The following is a 12,676-nucleotide window of genomic DNA, read 5'->3' as shown; positions in this document are numbered from 1 at the left end:
AAGACAGACAGTCTCCGAATGCAACAGAAAACTTCAGGAAAAAGCACGGCAAACATGGAACATTGAGAAGCTGAACTACGTTTCTTTTGTTTGTTAGGGTTACAATTTTTAATTACATCTGTGTACATAGAATAAGACTGTTCACACAGTACAGGGAGCAGCTACTAACACTGGTCCATTGGTCTAGCGTCTGATGGAGGTTACTGTTTCAGCGACTGTAGGTGTCGGGGGCGTCTAGTCGGTTTCTTCCTTCGATGACACCTCTTCCCAGTCTGGAACCTGACTTTCTGGCTGTGACAATATTATCGGTGGAAAAGCAGACACATCGGCTTAGCTCTTGGCAAAAACTGCAGATTCGTTTCAACAGGCATTCCTCGAGGAATCAACTCAGACCGATAGGTTTGCGAATTTGGTCAAGCATCTGTCGTCTCCTATGGGTTTTTCCGTCGCCGTCGAGGATGGTGATGTTCAAATTCGGGCGTTCGCCTTATTGCCTCGTGGGTGAGCCCTGGCTCGCGGCTCCTTCCAGGACGGGGTCGGGGCCTTGCCAACGGGCAGGAGCTCGTTCCCGGCCTCGCCGCAGCTGGCAGGCCTATGGCCAAGGCGCCGCCCAGGCACAGGGGCGCCCTTCTGAGAAATCCCGGGGATCCGGATCCCGCGGGCAGTGCCGGCGCAGGCGACCGCCCGGAGTCACCGCAGGGCCGGGGCACAGGTAGGTGAGCTGGAGCTCGCGCTGAGAAATCGATGTTTGGGACCAGACTGGCACACGACATAAATTGCATCCGTGATAATATGCACCTTCCCCTTCGGCTATTGCTTGAGTACGTTAAATTCCCATATTCCTAATAAATGGCTGAAAAGTGGTAAAGCTGGTACCCAAAAAAAAAAAAAAAATTAAAAAAAAATCTCCATTTGTAAGAAGAAACAAAATGTGTGTGTGTGTGTTTTTGTGTGTTTTTTTTTGTGTGGTTTTTTTTTTTTAAATCTTCAAGATTTCATGTGTCCTTCATCACTGTCCGTCCCTGTTTGGAGCCAGCACACCAACTGCAGTGTTCTTATTTCTCTTTAGTATTGCATGAATGAATAAAGCTTAAGCTATTCCCTGAAAAGGTTATGCGCGTCGCAGCTAAACTAACAAATACCTGGAAGACTTGAAAAAACAATTAAGGAATCAAACGGCTGGAACTGATCTGGATGGAAAAGCAACGATGAGACGCAGCCGAGGCAAAGTTGCTCAAGTCGTCGGGTTCGCGGCTGCCTCCCCCCCGCCCCACCCCCACCCCCGGATCTACCACTGCGCTAGGCCGATCGTTTCTGTCGCACGGTCCTTCGGGTACGTCGGTTCCCTCTCTGATTCCTTAGTCACTGGGGGACGTCATAGTTCGCGATGAGTTCACTGGCATCCATATTATGGATCCCCATCCTTTGGCAGGGCTGGCTTCCACCTCTCTTCAATTAGAGACCTCTTTTAAGAGTTCAGCAGCAGGGGGGACGCGGGGAGGGAGGAAACGAGAGAGAGGGGGAACCGGTAATCAAGGAAGCCGAGAAATGAGGGCCAGAAGGAGTGAGAGAGGGACAGGGGGAGAAGGGCGGGGGAGAAATGAGAAAAAACAGGTGAGGCATCTGGAAGCTGCTTCATAGCTTTCCTGCTACATGACCGGCGCAGTCTCGGCTGATTTCGGATGGCGGTAACTAAACTCTAAAGTTTCCTCGACTTCACTCTTCTCGGGTTGGTTTCCCCTTTTCCGGCGAGCAGGAGAGGGCGGCCCGGGAGGACGTGGGTCAGACCTTGGCCTCCAGCATTTCCAGAAAGAGTTTGTGCATGGGCACCTTGCCTTCCAGTTTGATGCTGTAGAAGTGCTGCACGGCCTTGGTGGACGTCTGCCTGAGCAGCGGCAGGGTCATCAGCATCTTGCCGGCCCGGCGCGGGTCTTCCATGTGCTGGCCGGCCTCGTAGTCCTGCAGGGCCTCGTGCAGGACGTCCTGGAGCTTCTGGACGGCCTCCACGTCTTCTATGTGCATGGAGTCTGCGCGACAAAGCAGAGCACAGAGACGGCACCGTTAACAGTCACGAAAACCTGCGTGGGGTACAGTCGCGAGAGCTAAGCCTGGCCCTTGAACCTCTCTAGGCTGGGGCTGGCTCAGGGTCTCGCCTTTCCAAACGCTCTTTTGTGGGGGTTTTTTGGTCTAAATTACCCTACAGGAGATAATTTGCAGTGCTTCATGAGAACATAAGAATTATGACAAAAGATCCATTATTTAAAAGGTGCGGGTTTGGCCCGGCCGGGCGGGGCTCAGCGGTTGAGCGTCGACCTGGGATCCAGGCGATTGGGATTCGAGTCCCGGTCAGGGCACAGGCCCGGGTTGTGGGCTGCAGCCGATCAATGACTCTCCCATTGATGTTTCTCTCTCTCTCCCTCTCCTTTCCTCTCTCTGAAATCAATAAAGATATTTAAAAAATAAAATAAAATAAAATAAATAAAAATAAAAGGTGTGGGTTTGTTTGTGTGATTTTTTTCCCCCCTCTTAAGACTGAGCAAGAGAGACCTTTCCTTGAACAGATTATAATCTTGGCTCTTCCAGTCACTGCCCCATTCATGTGCACATCCATTCTGCAATTCTGGAAGGCCGTCTATTAAGAGTATTACTTCCCGTGGTGCGGACTTAAAATTCTTTATAATTCTGACCTTGCCCTGAAAATGCTCATATTTCCCCAAAGGAGAGAAAAATGTTGATGACTGAGATTTTGAGACCCCCCTGGGAGTACCCTGGATCGATCACCGGGTCCCGTTGTAGAATTTTCCGTTTACTATGCACAGTTCCTTAAATAGTCTGTTTCTCTCCTGGAACACAAATAAAGCCTTTAGATGAAGGAGTTCTGAAATTTAATTTTTAAAAAAATCTAATGCAGTCAAGCAAGGAAAGGGTTAACAGGGTTGCCCACGGTGGTTCTTGGGAGAAATGTGAGATGGGGTTGGGGGGAGTGGGGTAAAAGTTACAGCTCTAGCTCTAAAAGAGACACTTAATTATATACAAGTTTGAATCATTTAGCACGTTTTATTGATTCTGATGACAGTTTATCTGTTAATTATACATAATGGGGTCTTTGGGGGAATTCTGCGTGTTTAATAATTCCGGTTCTCGGAGAATGCCGAGTCCTAAGATGTATGGCGGTGGCCTGATCTTGCCTAGGATTCAGATGTCAGGCCACATGCACGAAAAGAGAGAGGAAATGTAATTTAAAGTCAAGTGGCGAAATGTACGATTAAAAAAAAAAAATTATGGCAAAGTAATTAAAAGGTTGACTGCGACTGTAAGTGGTAATATTTTTAGATTTTCTTTGTTGTGTTTTTCCCTTTACATGGTCATTTTGAATCATTTCACCACATTATTGGTGACCTGACACTATTTGCATTAAGTGACCGGTGACATGTTTATTTGAAAGAGTTTTGAATCATCTGGAAGACAGTCGTTTATAAGTGTTTACTGCCCAAGACTTGATTCCAGCCTGAAGGAGCCACAAGGAAGGAATTCTCGCAGGTTAGAAATGTTGATGGTGGGGGCCTGGACTGGAACTCAAGACATGCTCAGCCCGGCCGGTGCGGCTCAGTTGGTTGAGCATCACCAGTGCACCAGAAGGTCACGGGTTCGATTCCTGGTCAGGACACATGCCCAGGTGGTGGGCTCCATCCCCAGTAGGGGGCGTGCAGGAGGCAGCCCATCAATGTCTCTCTCTAAAAAAAAAAAAAGTTGAAATTGTCTTTCGAACTCACCCTGTCCAGGAACCTTCTCTACCACATTTTCATGAAGACATTTCCAATTATATGTAGGGCGTTCTGCTTGATAAGGAACCGAGCTAATTATTAGAAATGTCTTCTTCATATTTTCCCAAATCTGACTCCAGTGCCCGAACTCTGGTCCTGGCCCCAGCTCCTGGAACAAGACAGGGCACCCCTCCTCCCGCGTGGCGGGTCTTCACGTGCCTGAGGTCGGCGGCACGGTCACCTCGGGGGGCCCCCCCAGGTCTAGCCTTCCCCCGCTCCTTGGGCCCAGCGGGAGATATATTATAGGATGTCACAGGAAATGAGGCGAGAACAAATAGCAGAGAGATACGCTCACAAACAGCAATTAAGACTTCAAACTATTCTTTAAGGGCTGTGATTTAGCTGGTGAGATTTAAAAATGATTTAATCAAATTACTATGATAATTTAACTTCCCATTTGCAGGAAGGATTCTAACTCATTTTAGCTTTACCCGTCCTCGGATCTGCTAATACTTTAAACGCAAACTCACTAAATCTGAACTATTTAATTAGACCATGATTCAGCCGGCAGACTGTTGAAGAAAATATTAATCTCCATTAGAGATCCCAGTCCAAGTTCTGGCTCCGTAGCTTTCATCCCGCTCTGTTCTTTTTGCTAAATTTATATCTGCATGCCAGGCTCCACTGAACTGCCATTAATTTATGTAATCATTTAGCTTTGGTTGTAGGTGAGGGTTCCTTTTTAACTTGATGTTTTTAAAGGAAATAGTCCCAGTATTCTTGCAAATGAGAAACAGCTAAACTTAATAATGAAAATCATTGATTTATGAACCAACTAGACGGGGGAGGCTATATTTTAAAAATGATGCCTAAGTTGGTAAAAAACAAACAAACACAACAAGAACACAACAACAACAAAACATCTCATATGCCTGGGCCCAAGCCCAGGCCTCTTATATCAGAAAATTGGGGCTGGATCAGGACATCAGTATTTGTTAAAATCTAGATGACTCTATGGCCAAGCTACAGTTGAAGACTATTGAACCAGGCAGTAAGACAAACAAATGCTATTCTAATGTAATCAAAATTTTAAAAGATAACCAGGGATGAAAGATACATATGGTATCACCCGTATATTAAGTTTCAACACCTGATGATAAAATAGAACCCGCTCGTTAACTTCCAACATTTTACTCTGTGAAGTAGGACTTCACACCGTCTCTAGTCATTAAAGGAATGAAACACGATATGACTAAAATGACAGAGAAGTGACCAGAAGCCTCTTCTCTCAAAGAGAATCTGTGTTTCAGAGTTTTTATAAACAATATTTAAGGGGTCTAATGGAGCAGTCCTCTGGCTCTCAGGGGCTGGGGTACTGAGCTGGGGGGCGCTGGCTGACGGTCATGGCAAGTTGGCTCTTGATGAACGTAGGAGTTGGCCTTACTTGTTAAAAAAAGGTGCCAACCATAAAGTTTTGGTTAAAAGTAGGTAAACTGGATTCGAGGAAGATAGCAGCTGTGGAAGCAAAAGAGTTTAATCTCTCTAAATGTGCATATAAAAATCAAGAGAAAAATAGATCCCAAAACTAAAAACCCAACAATAAAGATAAATTACAAAAAAACAAAACAATAGAACCGATCGGGAGAAGGGAATCCCATCACGATATAATCTAACCCAAAAGGCTTGTAGTAACATTTCACTGCATTTTCCAATAAAGGCATGAAATTAATTACAGAATCACAGGGTTCCCCACATGAAAAAAAAATTCTACGTCAAGAAAACTGGGCCTAACAATTACAATGTTAAAACGGTGACTTCAATTTTACTTTTAAAACTCCATCCCACGGAGAGGTATCGGGGATGCGATCAGGAGGCTGTTGGCATTCTGAGGGGATCAATGAAAAAAAGAGAGGGGCATCTGTAATATCTTTAACAATAAAGATAAATTTAAAAATAAGCGAATACCTCATTTAAGTGAGACTCTGACTTCTTTTTTTAACCTTCAAAAATAATTGGAACAGTTACATAGGGTTTCCAATTATTTGAATGTGAGAATGACAGTATCAATTTATGCTATATTGGTGTTTTGGGGGACTTTTTGGTCATATACCTGAAGACAGGAACTATTCTTCCACTGGTTCTAACTATTCCTGAATTCACATATGACAGAAACGGCTACAAAAAATATGACAGTCATTATCAGGAAGCCAATCCCCTGTTTCCCGAGCCTAAGCACAACATTTATAATTATCGAATCAAGACAGATGTTTAAAAGAAGCTGAAATTTAGATTAATGAGACAATGGTTGTTAACACCTACAGCCACACAGGGACTGCTAAGATGCCTATCAATTAAAGAACGCTGATATAGCTTTTTTAAAAATTTTTTGCACCAACAGTCACTTCCGCTGATCTGAAATTTCTAGATACTAAAAGAAAACCTATGAGCTTTAGGAATCTAGGAATATTATGAAAGCATTTCTGTACTGATGTCTTTATGAGCAGTTTAAAAAAATAAAAATCACTGGATCCAAACATCAACACATCTGCAAAGTTTATCACTGTCCTCCCAGTAATGGTAAAAAGATGGAATGAATGGCATCATATACAGTATCAGAGAAAAGGACTTTCTGAGTCATTTATCCCAGGTTAGAATAGTGGAGCTTCCAGGTTCAAGGGCAAGAGAAAGGCCATGTTTATATAGCGCAGGAGAGTCGGCTCCGTAGGAATGGAAACCGCATGTAAGGCCGCATGTAAGGCGCTAACTTGTTTCTCCGTCTCTGCGGACGCCGGCTCGGCTCCTCTCGGCACTGAGGGGCCCAAAGCCTGTTCACATAACACGCAGGGAAATTCCGGGGCGTGGAGGGATTTTCTTTGAAAAAGTCACGCTACACAACACCGTAATAAAGGGAAATGGGAGGGCCTGCGAATTATTTCTGGCTTCCAACAAGAAACACCAACTAACTAGTTCTTTAAATACCCTGATCACCACAGTTAGGTCCCTTCCTCCCCCTAACAGAAGGGTGAGTGGGGTTTGAATATTTTTCCGTAAGAATATTACTGATCACACTGCTCAGCCACAGGGGCAGAGATGCTGCCGTTAATTCGGGCGCCCTCGGCTATAATCCATGGCCGTAAAGCATGCGTAACCTCACTTCTGAAATTATAAAAATTTCAGCTGTTTCGATGATACAACGCTTAGCGTCGCTCAGCATTCATGATCAGCTAATAATGGGACACAAGCAACTTGAAACAAAAAAGCTACAAAACGGGTTTGCTGAGCTTTATAAATATTCAAGTAAATGTCTAAATTTGAAGCGCTATATGGTTACCAAATAAAAGGTCTTTCCCAACTCTTCCATCTAATCACGGGAGAGGCCATACAGGGAAGTCTCTGCAAACTAGCAAATTCTCAGAAAACGGTTCCCCCATTTCCCACTTTGGTTCTCTAGGGAGCAGGACCAGGGATTCTCGGTGGTCTGCAACAGCAAGCAGCGCCATTTGTCACGATGAATCACACTTTACATTTCCCGGGGAGACAGGAGGAGAGGACCAGGCGTGTGGGGGGGACGGCTGGGCTCACAATTACAAGTGCGAATCGCCAACCCCACCGTAAAGACAGACCGCCAAGAACCACTTCACTGTGGAAAAACCGCCTCCCTCCTGTCCGTCCAAGGATGCGTGTGCATCGACATTGCAGATGAACTGTTAATTACAAAATCAATTAAAAATTATTTCTAAAAAACAGTCACGCGTCGCCCGAGCTCTCACGGGGGCAATCTGGGCAGAAGGACTCATCCCCCCCAGGTCCGCGCCAGATCGCCCAGTCCTCAGACCCGGCTAAGCAAAAGCAATCTGGTTTTTCATTTTTCAGCGCGGCTGAGCCCAGCCTGAGATTGATCGCCACATATGGCCCCCAGAAAACAAACTGTCAATACCTTGAACGCTGCAGAATTTGAACAAATAGCCATCCGCCCATTCAAGCCACTCATTGCATCCCATTTAACAGATTTTATTGACAGTTTCCTTCTTGTAATTAAAGGGGAAACTACTGGCCGGCAACCAAGATAAAGTTCAAAGACAGGGTCAAAACAAAAGCGGACGGAGGGGCGCCGTGTGACTGTCAATGGTACCCAGCCTCCGAGCCGCGCTATCGACGTGCAGGTATCTAACGATCGGCACGTCATTAAGGAGGGATCTATCCGGGACCTGACGCAGATGCTAAAACAGGCTGAGGCCACAAGAAAGCATCGGGAGAGGCACGCAGGGAAAAGCGCCAAAGCGCCAACGACCTGTACTTAGGAGGCTGCTCCCTCTTTTAGTGCTTTTCAGTTCAGATATAAAGACTTTATTCCCATAACTCTTAACCCTTCCTGCACAGGGAGGACCTGTGAGGGGGACACGCCCTCAGCAGAATCTGACTTCTAGGGAATTCCGGGAGGTGAGAAAACAGAGTGTTCTTTGATCACCAAAATTAAAAACAACACTTAATACGTTTTTGTTGTTGTTTTTTTCTAATTGCAAAAGTTGCATTTTTTTTTTGAGGGGGGAGAAATGGTTTGTGCGTATTTGTGATTCACGCTTATTTTCATTTGCCCACACAAGACAACTGAGCTAATTTTGCCCTGAGAGTGTCCCTATATATACTACAAACTAGTAAGTGCGTGAGGTAGCAAAAATTCCATGGCTTGCAACAGGCAGATATAAGGTGTCCCACCCAAAAATGTACACACACGCTTTGAATAATTATAAAGGCAGCGCTTATTAAAATACATTTCACTTGCAAAACTGAGCTAGGAGCTGTTGAAGTGTGTGTACGCTTTTGGGGGACACCCTGTATAATAAAAACCATCCCCATTAAGTTGATTTTTCTCATTTATAAACTGTTCACTGGAAAGGAATCATGATTCTGATTGTGCTGATTCATACAGAATTTACAACAGGGCCTAGCAAATCTCTGAAGAAGTGAAGGGAGCCCGGCTGGCGTGGCTCAGCGGTTGAGCGTCGACCTATGAACCGGGAGATCACGGTTCGATTCCCGGTCAGGGCACAGGCCCGGGTTGCGGGCTCGATGCCCAGCGGGGGGCATGCAGGAGGCAGCCGATCCATGGCCCTCTCATCATTGATGTTTCTCTCTCTCTCTCTCTGAAATCAATAAAAAAACACATTAAAAAAAAAAGGAAATGAAGGGAAAGGGTGAAACTGACATATCAAAACAACGTAAGAGCGACCACGTCAATGTGCCAACCTGAATTCGCGAGGGCTATTGCTTTGAGGGTGACGAACTCTTCTTTCTCCAGCTTCATGCTCTTGTACTTCTTGACCAGCTGCAGGATGGCATTGTTTAGGTCAAGGAGGCCGGCCAACTTGGACTGGTCTTCGTCCATGATATAGTCGTCTGCATAGACGAGCTCGTCCTCGAAGGAGAGAGAGCGGTAGACCACGCCGAGGATCAGGATCTCCATCCAGGCGCTCTGCAGGAGGCTCATCTGGTCGGCCAGGGACAGCGTGGAGAAGCCTGCAGGGGAGACGGCACATTAAGCCCCTGCCAGGCCGGGGCCTCGCGGGGACGCACCGGGCGCAGCGGCGCTCGGCCTCCGCACCAGCCTCCCTTAGATTCGCCCCCGGTCATTCTGCACATGGCGAAGTAAAAGTCACCAACCAGCCTCAACGCAACGCGGGGGGTGTTTCCCCCGAGGGTTTGTAGGCTGAGCTGAGAGGAATACAATAGAGAATTCTGCACCTTTCAGTTAAAAAAAAACAAAAAACAAATATAAAAACGTCATCGTTAAATATGCTTGATTTTCTGGCTCAATGACTCTCTCCTAGGAAGTCAGATTTTCAATGAGCGCATCTCTCAAAGCCACTATTGATAACATGAACGTTTCTTTTTTTAAAAGCCCAAAAATGAAGGAAAACAAATCATTTAGGTCATGCGGTGGAGTGAAATTGGGAAACATTTCTCTATGACAGTCACAAGCGCAGTGAATGGGGAGCGCTCTTACATCAAAAGAGCCTTTGTAATTGGATATTTGCCCCCATTCATTTTTAACATGAATTCCTTTTTTAAAACGGTGAGTATTGGCATAAAAGAGAGTGGAGTGCTTAGCATCCTGGCCTCCTCACCAAAGAGAAGAGAGGGTTTATTCTTGGGATTAAGATCCAGTTATTTAAAAAAGTTAAATACGAGGGCAGTGGGGTTTTGGGGGGAGGACAGGAGCAGAGCCAGACTGGAATTTAAGTATTGGCTCCACTGAGCTACTGGCTGTTTCATCCTGAGCACGACAACTTACCTGTACCTTAATTTTTTTTATTGGAAAATATAAAAACCAACACAAGATGGATCCGTAATACGAATTCAGTAAGTGTGGCTACATCAGATAGTATTTTTATCTGAAACACCTGCATGACTGTTTTCAATTCTTTATTTAAAATCCGGTCTGCATTTACACATGCGTGCTTACAGTCCCTTCTGAGCTTGAGAAAACACACGCAAACATACATATTAAACAGAAAATCGGGCTCAACAGGAGGCAGTAGTTCAACTCAGCCTACTTAGGAGTAAAGAGAGATACTCATGGCTTGGCGGGACTAGGTCGAAATTCCGCAAGAAATTTAAGGAATAAAGTCTTCGTGACTATACCTGATATTCCCCATATGCTTTTCCAACAGTATTTTTTTTTTTAAATGTTTCTTTTTTAAAACTTTACTTTCATGTCCAAGGTTATGCCCAGGAATTCCAAATGTAACCAACCACTCCTGGTCTTTGGGAACAATGATTTAAGGCACTGCCACCAGCCATTACCTCTAGAAGGGGGGCATTTCTGGATGATGCAACTTATAAAATCTATTTTTACTCCCCTGCTAGGCCCTATTACCCTAACCAAATATGCGCGGCGCGGCCCAACCTTCCTAGGCTCTTGCTAGGGTCATTGTTTTTGTCATTTTTGTTCATATCAAACCGTTCCTGTCCCACGTGATATGAGGAATGACAGTGCGATCAGGAAAAGGTTTCCTGGCCCGTTGGTGATAACTAGTACCCTGCCATTTGGCTCCAGTAACTAGGAGCGTTTAATAAAATCATCAAGAGGGGTCGGGCGAGCCTCATGTAAGGGGGTCTGCAGGTGCCCATAAAAAGCATCTCTTCCCTTGTTTAGCAAGCTGCGGACACATCACCGGACAGGTCTTCCTTTGGGCATGGCTGTGTAAGGTTTTTTTTTCTATTTTTTTTTTGGTCTTTGCAATCTGAGGTTCAATTAATAAAATCCTCCTAAAATCCTCTCTACAACAACTGACAACATTTTAAACAGGGATTCCAAAGAGAAAAAGGGCCGATCCAACCTGAGCGGGCTCGGCTCCACTTGCTGTTGGTTTAGAGAAGGTTCTGCTCACCACGAACAAACGACATTGCTCTTTTTTTTTCCTATCTCTACCCCCTACCCCTGCGCCCCAGGAGAAAAGATGCGGTGCACATCCAACTAGCGAGCTCAAGAAAAGGGACGGCCTGGGGATTTCTTTTGTAAACTCAACGGGTGAAAAGACCAGCGGCCCTCTAGGAAGTCAGGAGCGAAAGGGCATTTCCAACGCGCTCGGCCCCCGCCGGCCGCTCCCCGCAGCAGCAGATGGACGGGGCCGCCGCCCGCGGCCCCTTCCCGTGACAGCCGCCCTCCCTCCCAGCCGCCACTGTTAGTAAATAGATTTACACATTCCCCAATCTCCACACATCTTTCTGCCGAATAATTAAAAGCGGGATGATTAGTTTATTGAGTGGAAGGAGGAACTTTTTTATTGAGGCCCATCCACGATTTTATCAGGGCCAGCACTTTTACGGTTGTCAGGAGGGTGCAGGCATCCAATTTTTCTTATCTGCCTGATTAATACAAACGCTGTTTCAGGACGCATTAATTAACAGATACAAATCTACGTTCTCATGGAAGGATCAATACCGAGAAGAAAAGAGGCATCAGTGTGAATTTAGTGCTGATGATGGAGAAGGCTGGCTATCGACATTTACGTGCTCGGAAACTTGAAAGTTGCTCAGGGGCCCTTTGTCCCCGAGATTTACAGATGAACAATTTTTTCAGCCATCACAGCATTTCACACATTTGTTTGGGGTTTAATTAAGCAAAAAAAAAAAAAAAAAAAAAAAAAACACAACAAAAAAACACAACAAAAAAACACAACAAAAACACAGACACAATGAAAGTTCATTTTTTTTAGGTGGATTCTGCCATTTATTTCTTCTATATTATTGGCTGTGTGTGTGTGTGTGTGTGTCCTTCCTATAAACCTAAGTTTTTCCCTTCTCCTTTCACTTGTCAATGAAATAAAAAGAGAGGAAAGGTAAAGAAAGGTTCTACTTTCTTTTTGGGGGGATCAGGAGGGTGGGGAGTTGCGTAGAAGACAGAAGGTCTGACAAGTCTGCCGGCTCGCCGTCTTCAGGCCTATTGCCGCGATTAAAGCAGGTGTGATTTTGCAAAACAGTGGAGAAAGCAACACTCCGCGCCTTACACACTATAAATACGAGTCTGGACTTTTACCTCCTCTTGGTCTAGAAACAGCTGGCTCCCAACCCGTTAACCCTTTCCCTCCTCGCTTCTGCAACGTCCCCGCTGCCACCAAGAGCTCTGCCGCCCCCAGGCCCAGGGGTGGCTGTGCTCACCTGACCCCTCAGGAAGCTGAACACGCCTCGGAGATTATCTTTTCATTCCACAAAGTTCCCCCCCTGCGCCGGGGGGGGGGGGGGGGGGGCGCTGGCTATATTTCAGATAGACACCCGCACACGGATACAATACTATTTTTATCAGTAGATCGGAGCCAAGTATAAAAACTTAACCGACCGAGATCTGAATGAAAAATGCACATTTTAATACACGGGGCCTAAGGAATCCTGTAAAAGCACAACTGCTTTAT

At 45.6% G+C, this 12,676-nt stretch overlaps 1 protein-coding gene across 2 annotated transcripts in view; it reads right to left on the bottom strand.

Annotated features, from left to right (window-relative positions):
- Positions 1-1,612: 1,612 nt before the first annotated feature.
- The window catches only part of ESRRG (estrogen related receptor gamma), a 362,114-nt gene continuing 351,050 nt past the window's right edge, over positions 1,613-12,676 (bottom strand). For both annotated transcript variants that reach the window (XM_016221218.2, XM_087828957.1), the window contains exons 6-7: positions 9,012-9,281; positions 1,613-2,027 (exon numbers count right to left, since the gene is read on the bottom strand). In XM_016221218.2, the coding sequence (XP_016076704.1) occupies positions 1,783-2,027; positions 9,012-9,281 (515 nt within the window). In that variant the 3' untranslated portion in view covers positions 1,613-1,782. The remainder of the gene's footprint in view (positions 2,028-9,011; positions 9,282-12,676) is intronic.

The sequence above is a fragment of the Miniopterus natalensis genome, chromosome 21 (genome assembly GCF_054644295.1).
Source record: "Miniopterus natalensis isolate mMinNat1 chromosome 21, mMinNat1.hap1, whole genome shotgun sequence".
Taxonomy (NCBI): Eukaryota; Metazoa; Chordata; class Mammalia; order Chiroptera; family Miniopteridae; genus Miniopterus; species Miniopterus natalensis.
Note: the sequence above shows the minus strand (reverse complement) of the source record. Positions and strands in the feature narration are given on the sequence as shown.